General features: G+C 50.1%; 3 protein-coding genes across 3 annotated transcripts in view; 2 read left to right on the forward strand and 1 right to left on the reverse strand.

Annotated features, from left to right (window-relative positions):
• TSPEAR (thrombospondin type laminin G domain and EAR repeats) overlaps positions 1-24,154 on the reverse strand; it is a 196,812-nt gene that overhangs the window by 131,490 nt on the left and 41,168 nt on the right. The gene's annotated exons all lie outside the window — the stretch shown is intronic.
• LOC119930832 (keratin-associated protein 10-3-like) lies at positions 5,384-10,377 on the forward strand. The gene is made up of 4 exons (XM_038749535.1): positions 5,384-5,493; positions 5,587-5,768; positions 5,930-5,956; positions 9,560-10,377. The coding sequence occupies exons 1-4, from the start codon at positions 5,384-5,386 to the stop codon at positions 10,375-10,377; spliced, it is 1,137 nt and encodes a 378-aa protein (XP_038605463.1).
• Positions 16,156-20,538, forward strand: LOC119930833 (keratin-associated protein 10-6-like). The gene is made up of 3 exons (XM_038749536.1): positions 16,156-16,886; positions 16,993-17,077; positions 19,765-20,538. The coding sequence occupies exons 1-3, from the start codon at positions 16,156-16,158 to the stop codon at positions 20,536-20,538; spliced, it is 1,590 nt and encodes a 529-aa protein (XP_038605464.1).

Consider the following 24,154-nt stretch of genomic DNA (forward strand, 5'->3'; position numbering starts at 1 on the left):
TCTCATCCACAGACACAAACACACAGTCTCAATGACCGACGTGAATTATGCCCTGGTCCATCAGGAAGTGAGCCTGCCTTATTTTGAAAGCTCCATCTTAGCCCTTTATTCATTCATTCATTCAATCATATTTATTGAGCGCTTAGTGTGTGCAGAGCACTGTACTAAGTGCTTGGGAAGTACAATTTGGCAACATATAGAGACAGTCCCTACCCAACAGTGGGCTCACAGTCTAGAAGACTTTATGCTTCGCCTCCCCTGTAGAGCCCAGGTTCATGTACCTATAACCAGGAAAAGCATTCCACCATATCTGGGAGACAGACTCATCCTAAAAGGCCCAGGTTAGGGCCAATCATCCAATGGACTGGGAAGCTGGAGAACTGTCATCTGGAAAACTCCATTATAGATTAATGAGATGGCAGGAGGGTCATTGCTCTAAACAATAATAAGGAAAAGGTCTTGGGCCACGACAAAATACATCCTCCAGAGAGGTATAAGAGCCCCCAGAGTGAGAGAAGAGGGCATCTCAGTCAGTCACCCACCTGAAACTCCAACCACCGCCACCATGGCCGACAACTGCTGCTCCCCCCGTTGCCAGCCATCTTACTGTGTGCCCGTCTGCTGCAAGCCTGTGTGCTGCAAGCCCGTGTGTTGCAAGCCCGTTTGCTGTGTTCCCGTTTGCTGCAAACCCGCTTGCTGCCCCACCTCGTGCTGCCGCCCAGCCTCCCGCGTGGCTCTGCTCTGCCGCCCGGCCTGCGGTGTGTCCTGTGGGGCTGGCAGTGGCTCGGCCTCTTGCTGCCAGCCATCCTGCGGGCAGGACAGTTGCTGCAGCCCAGCTTGCTGCGGGTCCAGTCCCTGCCAGTCATCCTCCTGCATGCCCCTTTCCTGCCAGCCGGCTGTGTGTGTGCCCGTCTACTGTAAGCCCATGGCCAGTTGCCCCACCTCCTGCTGCCCACCGGTGTCCTGTACTTCTCTCCTCTGCCAACCCGCTTGCTCCAGCCCTGCTTGCTCTTAAAAAAGTTCCCTCCGACCAGCACATTGATGAAGAGTTCATACAGGATGGGGACTGAAATGCTTATCCTGATGCTCCTGGGCCATGATCCTCACCCCCCCGACATCCATCCAGACCACGACTGTCTCGGCTTCTGAATGGGCGATTCTGATTCTCCACAAATGATCTCCACAACCCCGTGAGAGGGAAGATCCCCAGCAACTCCTTACCTGGCTTTCCTTTTGGCCGTTTTCCCCCAGATAAGGTCCTACTCTTCAGGAGACTCAGCCCCCACACTGGACTCTGCCATATGTGAAGCCACAAGTAACTTTTCAGTTCCACTTAATAAACTGTTTATTACCTGACGATACCTGTTCTCCTGATGCCCCCGGGCCACAGTCCTCACCAATGTGTCACCCATCCAGTCTCTGTCTGGCTTGGCTACCGAATGGGTGAGTCTGGTAGCCAACCAGGGATCTCCCTGACCCTGAGAGAGGGAAGATTCCCCAAGCATCTCCTCACCTGGTCTTCCCATTGCCTCTTCCCCTCTGAACAATGTCCTGCTCTTCAGAAACTCACCTCTCCTTTGGGCCCTGCCCTCTTCCACATCATAAGTCACCTTTCAGTTCTATCTAATAAATTCTCTGGAACCCAGCACCTGAAAAATGGCTTCTCATTCCACCTGAGATATGGCCAGGTCCTCTAGCCCAGAACGTCCACAAGACTAATTAACCATAAAAGTCATTTCGTACCTTCAGTTTCAGCACCTATTCCATGAGGGTGGACCTGGATCAAAGAGGGCTTTGGGGGACTGATTGGTGGTATCTTCCCAGAACATTCCTCTCCTTTTCCTGTCATGTCAGGAAAAGACATGTCAACACAGGTATCTTGCCATGGGGTGTCTGCAAGTGACCTGTTCAGGATATTTGCGGCTGAAGCCAAAGCGCAAGCAAAAAGCAAGCTCAAGAGTGTCTTCTGGAAGATGATAATGGACTTATTTTTTTTATGATACTTTTAAGTGCTTAGTATGTGCCAGGCATTGTGCTAAGTGCTTGGGTAGATACAACTTAATCAGATTGGACCCAATCCATGTCCCACATGGGGCTCACAGTCTGAATCCAAATTTTACAGATGAGGTAGCTGAAGGCGGAGAAGTGAAGTGACTTGCCTGAGGTCACAGAGCAGACAACTGGCAGAGTTAGGATTAGAACACAGGTCCTCTGACATGTTCTTCCCACTAGCCACGCTGCTTCTCTTTTGCTGTCTTTGGTACAACTAGGGCTCAGAAGCCAAGCAGTGTCTGCGGTTACCCAAAAAAACTGTCCACCCAGAAACTCTCCAGAGCTGCCACAGCATGGTGAATAATCAGGATTTCTTTTGGCTGCCTCTATCTGGAAACCAGGCTAGCGAGTGGCATCAGAAATAATAATAATAATGGCATTTATTAAGCGCTTACTATGTGCAAAGCACTGTTTTAAGCGCTGGGGAGGTTACAAGGTGATCAGGGTGTCCCACGGGGGCTCACAGTCTTAATCCCCATTTTACAGTTGAGGTAACTGAGGCCCAGAGAAGTGAAGTGACTTGTCCAAAGTCACACAGCTGACAATTGGCAGAGTTGGGATTTGAACCCATGGCCTCTGACTCCAAAGCCCGGGCTCTGGAAACACCACTCATTACCTGGCTCTCAATGCCTGCTCACTCTTAACGATTGGTAAAGAGATTTTCCCACAGTTTTCCCCCTGCTGAGGAGATTCCAGTGTCGATAGCAGGGCAGTAGGCTCTTCAGAGAGGGAAAAGCAGCTTGCGACTGGGACAGCGGATGCCTCTGGGGATCTCAGGGCTGCGGAAATAATCCCAAGCACATTGACTGACAACCTCTGTCTAGCAAGCAGCCTGCCTTATCGGCTCCCAAGCCTGAATGCCCAGTTTAGACAACAGAAAGGCCTAGAATCGGAAAGACCCATTGGGTCTTTGCCAAGGGGAACGTGTCACTGCTAGGCATCAACAGCCTTAAAGCAGATTCACCTCCCAAAGGCAGCACAATTGGGACAACCCCAGGAGACAGATCTGGGCGCTTGGTGTCTTATACACACGAATCACACAAGCTTCCCACAGCAAAAGCTTAGTGGCTTAGTTCAATCTAGGTCTAACTATTAAGCCTGGAGATTTTGCCCTCAATCAATCAATCAATCATATTTATTGAGCGCTTACTATGTGCAGAGCACTGTACTAAGCGCTTGGGAAGTACAAATTGGCATCACATAGAGACAGTCCCTACCCAACAGTGGGCTCACAGTCTAAAAGGGGGAGACAGAGAACAGAACCAAACATACCAACAAAATAAAATAAGTAGGATAGAAATGTACAAGTAAAATAAATAAATAGAGTAATAAATATGTACAACCATATATACATATATACAGGTGCTGTGGGGAAGGGAAGGAGGTAAGACGGGAGGATGGAGAGGGGGACGAGGGGGAGAGGAAAGAAGGGGCTCAGTCTGGGAAGGCCTCCTGGAGGAGGTGAGCTCTCAGCAGGGCCTTGAAGGGAGGAAGAGAGCTAGCGCGGCGGATGGGCAGAGGGAGGGCATTCCAGGCCCGGGGGATGACGTGGGCCGGGGGTCGATGGCGGGACAGGCGAGAGCGAGGCACAGTGAGGAGATTAGCGGTGGAGGAGCGGAGGGTGCGGGCTGGGCAGTAGAAGGAGAGAAGGGAGGTGAGGTAGGAGGGGGCGAGGTGATGGACAGCCTTGAAGCCCAGGGTGAGGAGTTTCTGCCTGATGCGCAGATTGATCGGTAGCCATTGGAGGTTTTTGAGGAGGGGAGTAATATGTCCAAAGCGTTTCTGGACAAAGATAATCCGGGCAGCAGCATGAAGTATGGATTGAAGTGGAGAGAGACACGAGGATGGGAGATCAGAGAGAAGGCTGATGCAGTAGTCCAGACGGGATAGGATGAGAGCTTGAATTAGCAGGGTAGCGGTTTGGATGGAGAGGAAAGGGCGGATCTTGGCAATGTTGCGGAGCTGAGACCGGCAGGTTTTGGTGACGGCTTGGATGTGAGGGGTGAATGAGAGAGCGGAGTCGAGGATGACACCAAGGTTGCGGGCTTGTGAGACGGGAAGGATGGTAGTGCCGTCAACAGAGATGGGAAAGTCAGGGAGAGGACAAGGTTTGGGAGGGAAGACAAGGAGCTCAGTCTTCGACATGTTGAGCTTTAGGTGGCGGGCGGACATCCAGATGGAGATGTCCTGAAGGCAGGAGGAGATGCGAGCCTGGAGGGAGGGGGAGAGAGCAGGGGCAGAGATGTAGATCTGGGTGTCATCAGCGTAGAGATGATAGTTGAAGCCGTGGGAGCGAATGAGGTCACCAAGGGAGTGCGTGTAGATCGAGAACAAAAGGGGACCAAGCACTGAACCTTGGGGAACCCCCACAGTAAGAGGATGGGAGGGGGAGGAGGAGCCTGCAAAAGAGACTGAGAAAGAACGACCGGAGAGATAAGAGGAGAACCAGGAGAGGACGGAGTCTGTGAAGCCAAGGTCAGATAACGTGTTGAGGAGAAGGGGGTGGTCCACAGTGTCAAAGGCAGCTGAGAGGTCGAGGAGGATTAGGACAGAGTATGAGCCGTTGGATTTGGCAAGCAGGAGGCTCATAATACTAGATTAGTTTTCTAGAGGGACTTGAAATTCGATAGAAAAAATAAGTATAGGCAGTAGACACCGGGGTGGAGCATGCATTAAATTCATTCAGGTTCTTGCATGTTGACACTGTATTATCAACATACCAAGCAACTACCGAATTATTTCCACTCCTGGAATGCTTCAGAAGGGGAAAAAAACCCCACCTATACACTATCTCAAAGGCATGCTCTCTCCCTCACTCACTCACACACACGCACACAGACACACATACACACTCAATGCCCACTACAGGTTTAGAACAGCACTTTGCACATAGTAAGCACTTAATAAATGCCATTATTATTATTATTATTACAGGTTGACCTTCAGTGTTACGTAGAATGAAACTGTTTTATTTCAAAAGCCCCACTTTAACCCCTTGTGTTCCTCCTCTTTCCAAGAGAGAGTGGCAACTGTTCACATATGCGCAACCAGGAAAAGCAGCCTATTTTTTTCTGGATGGCAGAACACTCCAAACAAGCCCAGGGCAACTCAAAATGGCCAATCGATTGGGACAGTCTGTGTGTTGTCTCATGGCCAGCGTCACTTCAATCTAATGAGATGGTTTCAGGGCAACTGGTCTAAACAACAATAAGGAAAAGGGTTCAGATCACATCACAACACATCCTCCAGAGGGGTATAAGAGCCCCCGGAGTGAGAGGAGAAGTCATCTCAGTCATTCAGTAACACTCCAGAAACTCCAACCATCGACACCATGGCCGACAACTGCTGCTCCCCCGGCTGCCAGCCATCTTGCTGTGTGCCCGTCTGCTGCAAGCCCGTGTGTTGCAAGCCTGTGTGCTGTGTTCCCGTTTGCTGCAAACCCACTTGCTGCCCAACCCCATGCTGCCGCCCAGCCTCCCGTGTGGCTCTGCTCTGCCGCCCGGCCTGCGGTGTGCCCTGTGGGACCGGCGGCGGCTCGGCCTCTTGCTGCCAACCGTCTTGTGTCAAAGATAGTTGCAGCAGCCCAGCTTGCTGTGGGTCCAGCCCTTGCCAGCCATCCTGCTGCCAACCACCTTGCTGCCAGCCCGTGGTGTGTGTGCCCATCTGCTGTAAGCCAGTGGTCTGCTGCCCCACTTCCTGCTGCCCACCCGTCTCCTGTACTTCTCTCCTCTGCCAACCTGCTTGTCCCAGCCCTGCTTGCTGTTGAACGAGTTCCATCTGACCAGCACGTCGCCGCCCAGTTGACACAGGGTGGGGGCCGAGGTGCTCATCCTGATGCACCTGAGCCACGACCCTCATCGCCATGTCACCCACCCAGACCCCGATGGCCATGGCTACTGGATGGGCGAGTCTGGTTCCCAACCAGGGCTCTCTTCGACCTTGCTGGAGGGAAGTTCCCCAAGCAGCTCCTCACTTGGTCTCCCTTGACCATTTCACCTTGTCCCAGGTCTTGCTCTTCAGGGACTCGCCTCTCCTCCACACTCTGCCCTTCTCCACATCATGAGCCACCTTTCAGTTCCACTTAATAAACTCTTTGGTACCTAGCACTTGAAAAATTGCTTCTCATTCCACCCAGACTACGGCCATGCTCTTTAGCCCAGACTGCTCAGAAGACTAGCTTACCAAAAAACTGCTCTTTTCTCTTCAGTTGGGCTCCACGGGGAGGGCTTTGGTCAAAGAAAGCAATAATCCCAGTGGACGGTTCCTCTCTCTGCTCATTCAGGATTACACGGGTTAAGCAATCAATCAGTGGTATATATCGAGCATTTACTGTGTGCAGAATATTGGACTAAGAGTACAATACAAGAGCTGGTAGATGCGATCCCTGTCCAAAAGAATTTACAGGGAAGCCAAGGACCCGGTTCTTCTTTGTAGGGCTTGTTAGGGAGAGTGAAGGCCATAGTCAAAGCCAAAGCACCCTCAGAAAGCTCCAGAGTATCCTGTGGTGGCTTTGGACTTGGGTCCAGTTGGGTAAAACTATGGCCCTCCAGGCCCTCAGTGCCTGAGGTAACTGTAAGAGCCAGACTGCTGTCCTGGAGTTCATTGGACAAACTCTTTGGAGAGGGATCAGGATTTCTTCTCATTGATTTTGTCTATCGTCTTTGGGAAACAGCATACTCTATTGGAAAGAGCACGTTTCTGGGAATAGGAGGATCTAGGATCTTATCCCAGCTCTGCCCCATGTCTCCTGTGTGACCTTATGTTGATCACTTAACTTCTCTGTGCCTTAGCTATCTCGTCTGTAAAATAGGGGTTAAGATTTTGAGCCTCATGTGGGACATGAACTGTATCCAACCTGATCTACCCCAGCGCTTAGAACAGTGCTTGATATATAGCAGCCGCAGACTGCCTGCCGCTAAACAAATAATAGAATTATTTGTCTATATGGAGGCCGGGATAGCTGGCAACATCCGAAACATCACTGGAGAGCCAGGCTCGCTCTGTAAGTTTGGCAGAGATATTTTCATGTTGTTTTTCCCATCCTGAGGAGATTCCCGTGTCTCTTCAGAGAGGGTCAAGCAACCTGTGGTTGGGACAGGCTTTCCAAGGTCATAATAATAATAATAGCATTTATTAAGCGCTTACTATGTGCAAAACACTGTTCTAAGCACTGGGGAGGTTATAAGGTGATGAGGTTGTCCCACAGGGGGCTCACAGTCTTAATCCTCATTTTATATATGAGGTAATTGAGGCCTAGAAAAGTGAAGTGACTTGCCCAAAGTCACACAGCTGACAATTGGCAGAGCTGGGATTTGAACCCATGACCTTTGACTCCAAAGTCCGTGCTCTTTCCACTGAGCCATGCCGCTTCTCTAAAAATCATGAGACAATCCCAAGCATATCAAATTAGTCAACCAATCAATCAATCAATCAATCATATTTATTGAATGCTTACTCTGTGCAGAGCACTGTTCTAAGCGCTTGGGAAGTACAAGTTGGCAACACATAGAGACAGTCCCTACCCAACAGCGGGCTCACAGTCTAGAAGGGGGAGACAGAGAACAAAACCAAACATATTAACAAAATAAAATAAATAGAATAGATATGTACAAGTAAGATAAATAAATAAATAGAGTAATAAATATGTATAAACATATATACAGGTGCTGTGGGGAAGGGAAGCAAGGGAATTTACTGAGCACTTTGTGGAGAGCACTGTAGTGAGCACTTGGTAGAGTAGCTACCCATAATCCCTGCCTCAAGGCACTTACAATCACCACCTCTCCCTAGCGATTAGCCTGCCATTTCAGCTTCCAAGTCAGGCACAGAACCCTGCACTCGGAAAGACCCAAAGGGACCTTTGCCAAAGAGAACGTGACATTGTTGTGCATCAGGAGGCAGAAAGCAGAATAATCTCCCCAAGGCAGGACATTTGGAACGACACCAACAGAATGATCCAGGAGCCGTGTCACGTCACAGGGGCTGGCATACAAATTCCTGCTGGGAGCCCGTCTGCCCTAAGCCATCTGTTGCCCTACCTCCTGTCAGTCCCACCGCTGCCCACCAGTTTCCTATACATCCTGCAAATCTCGGATCTGCTGATTCACTTGTAATTCCCAAGACATCATCTGTCCAAAATGTGTTCAGTAGAAGCGCTTAACTGTCATCGTTCAGTATTGCTTCTCTCAGTTTAATGAAAACATTCCCCGATAACAAACCTTTTCATTGGAAAGTGAATATTCAAGCGACACGATGAATGAAAAGAAAATCGCTCTAAAAACTCTCCTTAAAACAAGCAGAGTTGGGGTCATTCCTGAATATGCTATATCATTCCTTTGTGAGAAAACAATTTTGGTTTTAGCACCCTGATATTTACCGAGCCCTTTGGAGAGGATGTTTTTTGAAGTTTAGATCCTCTGTGAGTGCACTCTATTTCTGCTGTCATTTTTAGGTACATCTAAGGTACCACAAGGATATGTTATTTCACTATGTTTTGCTGATATTCATTTTGAAAATGTATCTTCATTTGCTTAATAAATGGACATAGCCTGGCAGGTAGCAAATGTGATTCTGTTTGTTCTTCCTTGTTTTGGGGAATGTCTCAACTCACATAAGTATGCGTCTTCATTGTTGCTTTTAAGATTAACAGTCAATAATTTTGTATCGACCTCCCATAGGGTGTATAATCCCATTCTAAGGGCATGAGAAGAACTGCTATAAGAAGACTGTGTCCAAAGAGCACCAGTGAGAATGAGGCTATTATGCGACACATATAAGCAAAACTAGGAAAGAATCCAGATCCTCAGTTCTGGTAAACCTTTGGGTCAGCCTATGGGATTTGACTAGGGACTTGATGATAATGGCTGATGAATCCACGCAACTATATAAGAGTTCAAGTTCAACTTTCTGGAGAACATGCCAGTCAACCCCATTGAGATTAAGCCATTTGGAGATCTAGGTGGAATGCAGATCTCGGATTGCAGGTTTCAGACACATTCTGTCTACCCTGGTTTATAAATCCAATCTTTCTTCCATCATTTCCTACCAGAACTGTGCTGCAGTTCATCGCCGACTATGAGAAAGATGATAATCTTGGCTAGAGAGAAAGTTTTATTTGAAAAGCAGAGGAGTAGGGTTCCCAGCTGAAGCCGGTCCAGAGCTGATACACTTTGATCTTTGATTTATGTTTGGGTGCTGAGGGAGATAAGTAGCAGCCTAGATGAGCCCTATCAGCCTCCAACCAAACTGACGATGTTAATAATAATAATAATAATAATAATAATAATGATGATGGCATTTGTTAAGTGCTTACTATGTGCAAAGCACTTGAGTTGAGCCTATATCCACTGCTAATGAGCTGTTCAGAAGGAAATTGACCTACACAACAACAAGGAAAAGATGCTCTGCCATGAATCAGGCTGGCCAAGGCAGATATAAAACCCCTGCATCAGGGGAGATGGTCAACCTTTTTCCACTCATCTCTTCTCCTCGGCCCAATCGCACCCAGCCGCTGACAGTATGGCCACCACCTTCTGCCCTGGGCCCTGCATTCCCACGGCCTCCACCGTCTCCATCTGCTCGAGCGAGGGCAGTGGCAGGAGCCTCATCTGCCTGCCCAGTTCTTGCAACGTTTCGTCCTATGCCCTGGACAACTGCCAAGAGACCTGCTGCGAACCTCCCTGCTGCGCGCCATCCTGTTGCGAACCCAGCTGCGGCCAGCCCGCTTGCTGCAGCACGTTGTGTTGCCCACCCATGTGCTGCGTGGCTCTCCTCTGCCGGCCGGTTTGCGGCGTGCCCACCGGCTGCCAGTCAGCCTGCGGCCCCAGCCCCTGCCAGTTGGCCTGCTCCAGCTCCTGCTCACCATCTTGCTGCCAAGACCCATGTTGCCAACAGTCTTGCTGCCAAGACTCTTATGGCCAATCCACTAGCTGCCAATCAGCTGGCTGCGGAGACTCTTGCTGCATCCCCACTTGCTGCAAACCAGTCAGCTGCGTCCCTATGTGCTGCAAGCCAGTCTGCTGCGTGTCCACCCCCTGCCCGCGTGCCCCCTGTGGAGATTCTCGCTGCCAGTCCTCTTGTTGCGACTCCACGTGTTGCCACCCCACTTCCTGCGTGTCCCTCCTCTGCCACCCGGTGTGCAGCCGCCCGGTCTGTTGCGTGCCCGTCCGCTGCAAGCCGGCTTGCTGCGACTCCAGCTGCTATGCACCTGCCCCCTGCCAGCCCGCTTGCTGCCGGCCAGCCTCCTGCCTCTCTATGATCTGCCGACCTATCTGCAGCCGGCCCGCTGGCTGTAGGGTCACTCCCGGCCAGAAGTCTTGCTGCTAACAGGGAGCCCCGCACATAGAGGGCCGGCCTCCACCACGCTTGGTGATCCCCCAGTGAGCTGCTCCCTTTCCAGCCTCTTTCCTCGCGGCATACTGCACATTACCCCACAGTAGCTGTGCTAAAGCCCCACCAGGGCTACTTTGGGGGTCAGTTTTGTGTCCCCATCTTCCCACCCCGCATACTCCACAGAGCTCCTGGCTATAGCTCATATCCTAGACTCCTGAGCGGGCCTTCCACACATCAGGACCCCACCTTATGATCGCATAAATTCTCTTCTGTCCCTGTCTGGAAAAAGTTGCTCGGCTGAGTTGTCTCACAGTCCAGGAACCTCCTGGGTGACGCTAATAAACTAAGTCAGCTGGCTCCTACCCAACCTGGCTCTCAGTGTTCTGCTGCTCTCTCACTCCTTGGGGCTCGCAGGGTAGGGTGGATTCGGCTAAATTCCAGCTGTGGGCACCAAGCCAGGGGTGGCCCGATCCGCTTAGTGAGAACCAGGCTTTGGCTGCCCAGGACTCTGAGAGGTCGGGTGAGGTCGAGGGTGGGGAAAGACCCAGGTCTGCACTTGGACAGGACTGACCGTGACACTGGAGTGCTTTCACCCCAGCTCCCAGGAGACTCTCCCATGCTGCCATCAGAGTCAGAGTTTGTTGACCTGCTGGTGAGACTCTCCCCACAATGACAAACTCTAATCGCAACGAAGGCTTTAAGGCACTCAATCAATTCTCCCATCCCACCTAACTTCAATCCTCTCCCTCTACAACTCAGCTTGCTCACTTCACTCCTCTAACACTAACCTACTTTATCATTTGCCAATGACCCCTTGTCACCCTCCCCCTCCTGCATGGAACTCTCCCCACCTTCATAACCCTACTGGGCTTGGATATGGGCCCAGTATGAACACAGCTCATATTCATTCATTCATTCGTATTTATTGAGTGCTTACTGTATGCAGAGCACTGTACTAAGCGCTTGGGAAGTATAAGTCGGCAACATATAGAGACGGTCCTTACCCAATAACGGATGCATATCTGGCAGCTGGAGGTGATGGATGCTTGGGGGACTACTCTCCCCATCTTCAAAGCCCTGCTAAAATCGTATCTCCACTAAACCCTTCCCTAATTTAATCACCCTATTCTCTCTCCCTTCTACATTACCTACACACTTGGGTCTGTCTATTCATTCATTCAATCATTCAATCGTATTTATTGAGCACTTACTATTTGCAGAGCACCATACTAAGTGCTTGGAAAGTACAATTCAGCGACAAATAGAGACAATCCCTGACAATGGACTCACAGTCTAATAATAATAATAATAATAATAATGGTATTTGTTAAGCGCTTACTATGTGCAAAGCACTGTCCTAAGCGCTGGGGGGGATACAAGGTGATGAGGTTGTCCCATGTGGGGCTCACAGTCTTAATCCCCATTTTACAGATGAGGTAACAGGCTCAGAGAAGTTAAGTGACTTGCCCAAGGTCACACAGCAGACGTGGCGGAGCAGGGATTCAAACCCATGGCCTCTGACTCCAAAGCCTGGGCTCTTTCCACTGAGCCATGTTGCTTCTCCTCTAGAAGAGGAGAGGCAGACAGCAAAACAAGTAAACAGACACCAATAACACAATATGAATCGAATTATAGATATATACACATCATTAATAAAATAAATAGAATAATAAATATGTACATATATACACAAGTGCTGGGGGATGGGGAGGGGGGTAGAGCAGAGGGAGCAAGTTGGGGAAATGAGGAGTGGGGGGGAAGAGGAGCAGTTCTAGACAGTGAGCCCGTTGTGGGGTAGGAACTGTCTCTATATGTTCCCGACTTGTACTTCCCAAGCGCTTAGTACAGTGCTCTGCACACAGTGAGCGCTCAATAAATATGATTGAACGAATGAATGAATGTGAGCTTTCAGTAGGGCTTTGACGGGGGGGAAGTGTGCTAGTTTGGCGGATGTGAGGAGGGAGGGCATTCCAGGCCAGAGGTAGGATGTGGGCCGGGAGTCGATGGCGGGACAGGTGAGAAAAAGGCACAGTGAGAAGGTTAGCACCAGAGGAGCGGAATGTGAGGACTGGGCTGTAGAAGGCGTAAAAGGAGGGGAGGTAAAAAGGGGCAAGGTGATGGAGAGTTTTGAAGCCAATAGTGAGCAGTTTTTGCCATCAGAGTCAGAGCTCGTTGACTGCTGGCAAGATTCTCTCCCCAATAACAAACTCTCTGTGCAATGTTCCCCTAAGCACTTTATTATACTCACCCACGCCGAGCCCCACAGCACTTACGTATATTTCTTTATATTCTGCTGCTTTCCCTATCTGAAATTTATTTTAAAATCTGCCTGCCCCACTAGATTGGAAGTTCCATGAAAGCAGGGATCAAGTCTATGTAAGTTGCCAAACTGTATATGTTGCCGAATTGTATATGCTGCCAAATTGTATATGTTGCCAAATTGTATATGCTGCCGAACTGTATATGCTGCCAAATTGTGTATGTTGCCAAATTGTATATGTTGCTGAATTGTATCTGTTGCCAAATTGTATATGCTGACAAATTGTATATGTTGCCAAATTGTATGTGCTGCCAAATTGTATATGCTGCCGAACTGTATATGCTGCCAAATTGTATATGTTGCCAAATTGTATATGCTGCCGAACTGTATATGCTGCCAAATTGTATATCAATCAATCGTATTTATTGAGCGCTTACTGTGTGCAGAGCACTGTACTAAGCACTTGGGAAGTACAAGTTGGCAACATATAGAGACAGTCCCTACCCAACAGTGGGCTCACAGTCTAGCCCACAGTGTATATGTTGCCAAATTGTATATGTCGCCGAACTGTATATGCTGCCAAATCGTATATGTTGCCGAACTGTACTTTCCAAGCACTTAGTACAGTGCTCTGCACACAGTAAGCGCTCAATAAATACGACTGAATGAATGAAGTCTACCAACTATACTGTAACTCTCCCAACCTCCTAGTATAATACTCGGCACACAGGGAGTGCTCGAAATATACCACTGATTGACTTGTGTCTGCCAGGGACTCACACTTCCATCCAGGTTCAGGACAAGACAGAGAGGGCTTGGATATGGGCCCAGTATGACACAGCGCATATTCATTCATTCATTCAATCGTATTTATTGAGTGCTGTGTGCAGAGCACTGTACTAAGCACTTGGGAAGTACAAGTCGGCAACATATAGAGACAGTCCCTGCCCGACAATGGATGCATATCTGGCAGCTGGAGGTGACTGATGCTTGGGGGACTGCCTGGCTCTGGGAACTGCTGCTTCTTCCTGGACTCTGGGCAATAACCAGAATCCTGCTAGGCCAAAGGACAGGAGGTTACCATCTCTAATCATCTGATCGATTTCTTTCCCAAGAAAGCGAGTGACATTAGGCGTGTCGGCAGCAAAGGGGCCAGGGCTCTAAGGTCAGCAGGAAACTAAAAGAATGCTCAAAAGCCTTGCGAGTTTAGATGACCACACTAGTGAGACCTCACCAGTGTTAGGCTGGCTTGCCCACCCCTGTCTGGTTCGGTTTGCGGCCCCCAGGGAAACCAAAGTCTTGAGCAGAAACTCCTTCCTGGGGTTTGGGAAATAATAATAATAATAATGATGATAGCATTTATTAAGCTCTTACTATGTGCAAAACACTGTTCTAAGCACTGGGGAGGTCACAAGGTGATCAGGTTGTCCCACGGGAGGCTCACAGTCTTAATCCCCATTTTCCAGATGAGGTAACTGAGGCCCAGAGAAGTGAAGTGACTCGCCCAAAGTCACACAGCTGACAGTTGGCAGAGCTGGGATTTGAACCCATGACCTCTGACTTCAAAGCCCGGGCTCTTTCCACTGAGCCATGCTGCTTCTCACCCGCCACTCCAATTTGGAGCAGAGCGAGATGAGCCCTGAGCCTGGTGTATGCGGGCAGCCACAATCACTCACAGGGGCTCCTTCCCAAGCCACAGCAAGTTCTACCTACGCATCAGGCAAAAACTCCTCACTCTCGGCTTCAAGGCTGTCCAACACCTGGCCCCCTCCTACCTCACCTCCTTTCTTTCCTTCTCCAGCCCATCCCGCACCCTCTGCTTCTCTGCCGCTAACCTCCTCACTGTGCCTCGTTCTCGCCTGTCCCACCATCGATCCCCGGCCCATGTCCTCCCCCTGGCCTGGAATGCCCTCCCTCGCACATCCGCCAAGCTAGCTCTCTTCCTCCCTTCAAAGCCCTTCTGAGAGCTCCCCTCCTCCAGGAGGCCTTCCCAGACTGAGCCCCCTCCTTCCTCTCCCCCTCCCCCCATCCCCCCACCTTACCTCCTTCCCCTCCCCAAGCACCTATATATATGTATATACGTTTGTACATATTTATTACTGTATTTTATTTGTACATATTTATTCCATTTATTTTATTTTGTTAATACGTTAATACGGGAGGGCAACTAGATTAGGGAAAGCAGAGGTTAGGGAAGGTTTCTTGGACAAGATATGATTCTCTTAGGACTGTGAAGATGGGGAGAGTGGTAATCTTCTGGACATGAATTCACTCATTCATTCAATCTTATATTACATATTTACTATTCTATTTATTTTAATTTGTTAATACGTTTCGTTTTGTTGTCTGTCCTCCCCTTCTAGACTGTGAGCCTGCTTTTGGGTAGGGACCGTCTCTATATGTTGCCAACATGGACTTCCCAAGTGCTCAGTACAGTGCTCTGCACACAGTAAGCGCTCAATAACTACAATTGAATGAATGAACGAATACCAGGTACTGATGGAGGAGAACAGGATAAGCCAAGGTGCCAGGCCTTAAACCGACACCTATCCGCTCAGTGACACACAGGTTTACCCTCATAGAAGCCCTTAAGTCTTCCATCCAGGCTTCTTCTTGGCCAGACTCCCAAACCATCCCATTACACTCATGTTAGAACATGGCTCTCAATGACGGGTAAATGTCACACTATCCACCACGGATAAGCATCTGCTGGACAGGACATTCCTACAGGATCCTATTCCACGGCCCTCACAGCCTGAGGGCAGAGATAAAGCCACCGAATGCCAAGACCGGATGTTGCCCGCCGGACCTGGATAACCCCAATTGGGAGGGTGGGAATTCCCAAAGGATTTTTTTTTTTTTAGCCAGTCCAGCTATCAGGCCACCATCCCAACTCACTGGGTCTTTTCGGAGGGTTTGAGCCCTGTTGAACAGAGAAACGTATAGGCGGGCACAACCCACCTCAAGTCACTGTCTTCGGATCTCTATATGTTGCCGACTTGTCCTTCCCAAGCGCTTAGTACAGTGCTCTGCACACAGTATGTGCTCAATAAATACGATTGAATGAATGAATGAATGAATCACCGGGCATGCACAGAGAATCAGGGTCCCAGGACTCTGGATTTGGAATTGTCTCTCACCTACGATCCCCACCCGATTGACGGCACGTAAACAGTTCCCCCAGCTAAAGACTGCCCGAGGCTGACCTGTGTTGACCATCGGCTTATGTTTGGGGTCCAAGTGGAGCACACAGGATTGTTAGCCACAGACCAAACTAAGGATGTTATGAGTTGAACCCAATTGGGTTGAACCCAATTTCACCGGCACCTAAATCCATCTCTAATGAGCTGTCCAGTAGGAAGTTGACCTCAACAACAATAACAAGGAAAAGACACCCTGCCACGAATCAGGCTGGCTGAGGCAGATATAAAAGCCCCGCATAGAGGGGAGACCGTCATTCCCAGCCCACTCACCTCTTCTCCTCAGACCACCCGTACCCAGCCACTGACAATATGGCTTCCGCCTGCTGCCCCGGGCCTTGCGTTCCCACGACTTCCGCCGTCTCCGTCTGTTCGAGCGAGGGCAGTTGTGGGAGCCTCGTCTGCCTGCCCGGTTCTTGCAATGTTTCATCGTATGCCCTGGACAACTGCCAAGAGACCTGCTGCGAACCTCCCTGCTGCACGCCATCCTGTTGCGTACCCAGCTGCTGCCAGCCCGCTTGCTGCAGCACGGCGTGCTGCCCACCCACCTGCCGTGTGGTTCTCCTCTGCCGGCCAGTTTGCCAGCCAGCCTGTGGCCCCAGCGTCTGCCAGTTGGGCTGCACCGATTCTTGCTCGCCATCTTGCTGCCAAGGCTCTTGCGGGCAAGACTCTTGCGGCCAATCTGCCGGTTGTGAAGACTCTTGCTGCATCCCCGTTTGCTGCAAGCCGGTCCGCTGCGTCCCCGTGTGCTGCAAGCCAGTCTGCTGCGTGTCCACCCCCTGCCCGAGTGCCTCCTGCGGAGACTCTCGCTGTGACCCCACGTGTTGCCGCCCTGCTTCCTGCGTATCCCTCCTCTGCCGCCCAGTGTGCAGCCGCCCGGTCTGTTGCGTGCCCGTTAGCTGCAAGCCGGCTTGCTGCGACTCCAGCTGCTGTGTTCCTGCTCCCTGCCAGCCCGCTTGCTGCAGTCCCGCCTCCTGCGTCTCTCTGATCTGCCGACCCACCTGCAGCCGGCCCGCTGGCTGTGGGGTCTCTTCCGGCCAAAAGTCTTGCTGCTGATAGGAGGCCCACACAGCCAAAGCCGGCCTCCACAATCCACAGTGGTCTCCCAGTGAGCTGCTCCCCTCAAGACCCTTTCCACACCTGTGACAGGACAGGCCCCAGGTCAGCCAGGCCAATACCCACCGATGCCACTCAGGAGGCCTCGCTGGTGGCCCTGGCATCACAGCCCGTCATAGTCAAGCATCCACCTCCTGCACTGGTCCTTCCACACACCAGGACCCCGCCTTACACTCGCAAATGATCTCCCGTGTCCGTCTCTGGGAAGTTGCTCGGCGGAATTGTCTCACAGTCAGAGACCTCATGGATGACTCTAATAAACTGAGTCGGCTGGCTCTTACGGAACCTGGCTCTTGGTATCGATACTGCTCTGTCACTACTTGGGGTTCGCGGGGTTAGGGTGGGTTTGGCAAAGTCCCAACTCCGGGCACGAGGCCAGGGTTGTCTTGATCCTCTAGGTGAGACCTGGATTTTGGCCGCCTGGGACCGTGACAGAGAGAGGCTGGGTGGGGTCAGGGGTGGGGAAAAACCCAGACTAATAGGGCTGACAGTGCCTCCGGAGGGCTCGCACCCAGCTCCCGGGAGACAATCGTACCGCTGCCTGCTATGAGCCAAGCACTGATCTAAGTGCTGCAGGGGGGATACAAGGTGATCAGGTTGTCCCACGGGGGGCTCACAGTCTTCATCCCCATTTTACAGAGGAGGGAACTGAGGCCCAGAGAAGCTGCCACCCAGCCGACAATTGGCAGAGTGGGGATTTGAACCCATGACCTCCGACTCCAAAGCCCGGGCTCTTTCCACTGAGCCACGCTGCTTCTCTAAATGGGGATTGAGACTGAGCCCCATGTGGGACAGCGACCGTGTCCAACCCGATTTGGGTAAGTCTCACCCACTACTCTAATTCACACTGCGGCTCCGTAGCGTGGCTCGTTCTTTGTGACGTTTATGCAGTTTTGTCCTCGATCTGATGGGCCTTGTAGATGACTTGTTATCATCTCCATTTGCAGCTGTTTTTTCCCTTAACAAATGTAGAAATCTTAAACAGTGTTGGCTTTGACTTTTCCTTGACTTCTGTCCACAAGACGAGGAGTGTGGAAGACTGTGAGCCCACTGTTGGGTAGGGACCGTCTTTGTATGTTGCCAACTTGTACTTCCCAAGCACTTAGTACAGTGCTCTGCACACAGTAAGCGCTCAATAAATACAATTGATGATGATCTTAAATGTGAACTTCCATTACAGGTTGACATTTTATTTTTGTTTTGTGGTCTGTCTCCCCCTTCTAGACTGTGAGCCCGTTATTGGGTAGGGACCATCTTTATATGTTGCTGACTTGTATTTCCCAAGCGCTTAGTACAGTGCACTGTGCACAGTAAGTGCTCAATAAATACTTTTGAATGAATGAATTTGCTTGTATCCACCCCAGCGCTTAGTACAGTGCCTGGCACATAGTAAGAGAAGCAGCGTGGCTCAGTGGAAAGAGCACGGACTTTGGAGTCAGGGGTCATGGGTTCAAATCATGGCTCCGCCACATCTGCTGTGTGACCTTGGGCAAGTCACTTAACTTCTCTGAGCCTCAGTTACCTCATCTGTAAAATGGGGATTAAGACTGTGAGCCCCATGTGGGACAACCTGATCACCTTGTATTCCTCCAGCGCTTAGAACAGTGCTTTGCACATAGAAAGCACTTAACGAATGCCATCATCATCATTATTATTATTAAGCACTTAAAATACCATAATCACTATCATTAGTATTATTAACTTATGTCTGAGGACCGAATGGGGCAGGGAGCAGTCTTCACGTGCGACAACATCCACAACCCAAAATAAGGATGTTGTGGGTCCAGCGCTGAGAACAGTGCTTTGCACTTAGTAAGCGCTTAATAAATGCCATCATTATTATTATTATTATTATTAAGCACTTAAAATACCATAATCACTATTAGTAGTATTATTAACTTATGTCTGAGGACTGAATGGGGCAGGGAGTAGTCTTCACGTGCGGCAACATCCACACCCCAAAATAAGGATGTTGTGGGTCCAGGGCTGAGAACAGTGCTTTGCACATAGTAAGCGCTTAATGAATGCCATTATCATCATTATTATTATTAAGCACTTAAAATACCATAATCATTATTATTAGTATTATTAACTTACGTCTGAGGACTGAATGGGGCAGGGAGTAGGCTTCACGTGCGGCAACATCCACACCCCAAAATAAGGATGTTGTGGGTCCAGCACTGAGAACAGTGCTTTGCACATAGTAAGCGCTTAATGAATGCCATTATCATCATTATTATTATTAAGCACTTAAAATACCATAATCATTAGTATTAGTATTATTAACTTATGTCTGAGGACTGAATGGGGCAGGGAGTAGTCTTCACGTGCGGCAACATCCACACCCCAAAATAAGGATGTTGTGGGTCCAGCGCTGAGAACAGTGCTTTGCACATAGTAAATGCTTAATAAATGCCATCATTATTATTATTATTGAACACCATTTCACCTGTATCTAAAGGCACCACTAACGAGCTGTTCATTCATTCATTCATTCAATCGTATTTATTAAGCGCTTACTGTGTGCAGAGCACTGTACTAAGCACATGGGAAGTACAAGTTGGCAACGTATAGAGATGGTCCCTACCCAACAGTGGCCTCACAGTCTAGAAGGGGGGTTCAGAAGGAAGCTGACCCGCACAACAACAACAACAAGGAAGCTGACCCACACAACAACAACAACAACAAGGAAAAGATGCCCTGCCAAGTACCTGACTGGCCGTGGAAAATATAAAAGCCGCACACGAGGGGGAGAGGATCATTCTCTTCTCTCACCACTTCTGGCTCACCACTTGCCCTCACTAGCCAGCCACTGACGATATGGCCACCGCCTACTGCCCCGGGCCCTACGTTCCCATGGATTCTGCCGTGTCCATCTGCTCTAGCGAGAGCAGCTGCAGGAGCCTCGTATGCCTGCCCGGATCTGGCAACAGCTCATCGTATGCCCTGGATGACTGCCCAGAGACCTGCTGCGAACCTCCCTGCTGCGTGCCATCCTGTTGCGGACCCAGCTGCTGCCAGCCCGTTTGCTGCAGCACGGTGTGCTGCCCACCCACCTGCCGCGTGGCTCTCCTCTGCCGGCCAGTTTGCCAGCCATCCTGTGGCCCCAGCGTCTGCCAGTTGGGCTGCACCGATTCTTGCTCACCATCTTGCTGCCAAGACTCTTGCGGGCAAGACTCATGCTGCCAAGATTCTTGCGGCCAATCTGCCGGTTGTGAAGACTCTTGCTGCATCCCCGTTTGCTGCAAGCCGGTCCGCTGTGTCCCCGTGTGCTGCAAGCCAGTGCGCTGCGTGTCCACCCCCTGTCCGAGTGCCTCCTGCGGAGACTCTCGCTGTGACCCCACGTGCTGCCGCCCCGCTTCCTGCGTATCCCTCCTCTGCCGCCCAGTGTGCAGCCGCCCGGTCTGTTGTGTGCCCGTCCGCTGCAAGCCGGCTTGCTGCGACTCCAGCTGCTGTGTTCCTGCTCCCTGCCAGCCCGCTTGCTGCCGTCCCGCCTCCTGCATCTCTATGATCTGCCGACCCATCTGCAGCTGGCCTGCTCGCTGTGGGGTCACTTCTGGCCAGAAGTCTTGCTGCTGAGGGGGAGCTCCACCGATCCAAAGCTGGCCTCCACCTCCCCAGTGGTCCCCCCAGTGAGCCTCTCGCCACACCAGTGATCAGAACGGGCCCCAGCACACTGCCCCAAGGCAGCCGGGCCAACATCCACCTAGGCCACAGAGAAGGGCAGTCCAGTGGCCCCGGCCTTGCACCCCGGTAGAGCCCACGGAACCATTTGGCTACTGCTCCGGGACTCAATTCCTGTGCTCTTTCTTCTGTACCGGGACCCCGCTCTACCTCATGAAGGATCTCCGGTGCCCACATCTTGAACGTCGCTTGGCTGAGTTGTCTCACAGTCCGGGAACCTCCATGGTGACTTTAATAAAATAAGTTGGCTGGCTTCTGCCCAACCTGGCTCTCAGTGCTGCTGCTGCCCCAATACTACTCTGGGTTCACACGGTTAGGGTGGCATTAGGGTGGAGCCCCAAGTGGGACAACCTGATCACCTTGTATCCCCCCAGCGCTTAGAACTGCTTAACAAATACCACCATTATTATTATTATTATTATTAGCCAAGTCCCAACTGGGGCAGCAAGTTCAGAATGGCTTGGCCCTCTTGGCAAGGAACGAATGCTGACTGCACAGGACCCCAAAGGAAAGGCCAGAGTGGGTGGAGACTTGGGGAAGTTCCCAGGGCCGCCTTCCAGCAAAGCTGACGACAGTTTCCCTGGACTGCTCGCACCCCAGCTCCTCAGGAGCGTGTCCATGCCTTACTCCAGCACACAGCTCGCTGACTTGTGCAGCGATTGACCCCACAGTGACAAAATGTCCAGGCAATAAAGGACCTCCTCCTATCTCTCCGGCTAAAAGACGTATTTGGAGATGCCTGTCAGCTGGCAGGCTGTGGTGGTGAGGGGACTTCTTTGCTCCATGAACTGCCGCTTCTGACTCGGGCTCCATGCTACAACCAGACTTCTAAATAAGGACAAGGACAGGAATCTTCCATCCTCAAGAACCCGGTCACCTTGATTCCACGGAAAAGTAGTGGCACTAAGGCCTGTAACCCTAGCCACTTTGGAATAGTGGGAACCAGAGGACATACCCAAGAGCTTCTCCAGATTACAAAGTAACTCCACTGTGGCTCTCTTCCGACTGGTTATTTGTGGCCCCCAGGAGGTCCAAACGCTTGGACAAAGATTACATGCCACATCAATGAGGTCCAGGGGCAAGATGAGCCCTGATACTGGTTTATCTGGGCTCAACAGGTTTGGATCTTCAGGGAAGAGCACATATTACCAGAGACTGACAGAGGAACAAGGGACCAGCTGAGGAGGAAAACTTGACTAGACTCCTCATCTGTTCAGGGCCTTGAAGCCTCACTCTTGCAGTGGCCCCTAAGCCTTCTCCCTAGACTTCTCTTTGGCCAGTCTCCCCAAACTCCCCTTGGCAATCATGCCAGGCATGGTGCTCAACGATGAGAACATTCCACTCTACCCTCGATCACAGGATATCTGCTGGACAGAAGCCTCATACCAACAACGATCGTGACCACCCCAAAAACTTCCTTTGAACTACTCAGTCACTATCCACTCTTAACAGTCCCATTCACTCTCCCATCTTTCCCGGCTGATGCTCGATAGGTAGATCGCCTGCTTACTTTCAGAATCTATCACCTCCATCTTCACTTCTGACCCCCTTACCCCATAGCTTATTAATGCATTTGCATTCATCTTTCTTCTCTCCCGGACTCCCAACTTTAACAGATCACTCGCCAATTGCCCTGCCCCCTCCATTTTCAAAGATGCCTACACATCTCCTTTTGTAAAAATCCCTACTTGGCACCTTCGGCATCACTCTAGGTATCGTCCCTCATTTCCTATGACCATTCCTCAGTATTCACTCTTGCTGTCTCCATCTTCAAACACTCAAATCCAGTTTCCACCCTCTCCACTCCAGTGAAACTGCTCTTTATGGAGTCACCAGTGACCTTCTCCTTGCCATCTACTATATAGGGTGTCTTCTGGGTAAGCTTTGATAATGGGGAATATCCCCTTCCGGAAACACTAAGAAGCCTTGATATCTTTGAAAAACTTTCCTCTCCTGGGTTCCTTGGATGCTTCCTTCTCTGTCTATTTTATTGTCTCTTCCTCTACTTCTCATTCTAAATTGTGGGATCCCTGCAGATTCAGTTCTTTGTCCACTTTTATTCTCTATTTGAACCCACTCCTTTGGGGTGCTCATCATCTTCCATAGCCTCAGCTGTAATCTCTTTGCAGAAGGCTCCCAAATCTATACGTCCTAAGGTGACCTCTCTCCTTCCCTGCAATTGTGCAGTTCCTCCTGTCTTCAAGACACATCTACTCGTCCATCCCACCATCACCTCAAACTTAATATATCCAAAACTGAATTCCTTATCTTCCATTAAACCCCCCCTCCACTTTCCCATCACTTGTTACATCATCACCATTTTCCCTGTCTCTCAAACTCACAACCTAGACTCATCTCTCGCCAACTATTCATTCATTTAGTTGAATCTACTGAGTGCTTACTGTGTGCAAAACACTGTACTAAGCACTTGGGAGAGTACAGTAGAGCAGTAGAAGCAGACACATTCCCAGCACACAGTGAGCTTGCATTCTAGAGATTAACTACAGGGAGCTTGATGTTGGGAGTCAGAGGTCTTGGGTTCTAATCCCAGCCCCTCCACTTGGCAGCTGTGTGACCTTGGACAAGTCACTTAACTTCTCTGTGCCTCAGTTACCTCATCTGTAACATGGGGATTATGACTGTGAGTTCCCTGTGGGACAACCTGATTACTTTATATCTACCCCAGCGCTTAGAACAGTGCTTGGCACATAGTAAGTGCTTAGCAAATACCATTATTATTATTATTATTTTTTCCACTGAGTCACCAAATTTGGCCAGGTCTATTGTCACACCTTCTCCAGAATCCACTCCTTCCCCTCACCTATGTGCTGAAGTCCATGCCCTCTTAACCCTTAGGTTTTCTTCTCACACACACACACACACACACACACACACACACACACACAGAGCTCTTGTATATATAGTCTTACAATTGGATGCCTTGACTACATGTCATTTATTTTACTGTCCACCTCCTCCACTAGTTTGCTACCTCTTTAGGCTGGATGGTAACTGCTTATACTATTGTCTTGACTCTAAGCTCATTGTGGGCAGGAATGTGTCTACCAACTCTGTTGTATTGTACTCCTCCAAGCACTTAATACAGTGCTCTGTGCCCAGTAAGCGTGCAATAAGTGCCATTGATAATGAAGTAACATTGATGATATTGTATTCTCCCAAGTGCTTAGTACTATGCTTAGTACAGTGCATGGCACACAATAAGCGCTCAATAAATACGATTGAATGAATGAATGCTGCAACTAATAAGCAGTCATTAAACAGCACTGTTTGATTGTTTGGTTGATGGGAACCCATTCCCGCATTCACACACCCTGAAGGCAGAGGCCAAGTGCCAGAATTCTGGGACCAGATATTCCCTGCCACCCGACACTGCACATGGCTGTTGGGGTGGGCACAACAATCCTGGCTCCACCACTTGCCCGCTGTGTGAACTTGGACAAGTCACTTCATTTCTCTGTCCCTATCTGTAAAATGGGGATTGAGACTGTGA

The sequence above is a fragment of the Tachyglossus aculeatus genome, chromosome 7 (assembly GCF_015852505.1).
Source record: "Tachyglossus aculeatus isolate mTacAcu1 chromosome 7, mTacAcu1.pri, whole genome shotgun sequence".
Classification (NCBI taxonomy): domain Eukaryota; kingdom Metazoa; phylum Chordata; class Mammalia; order Monotremata; family Tachyglossidae; genus Tachyglossus; species Tachyglossus aculeatus.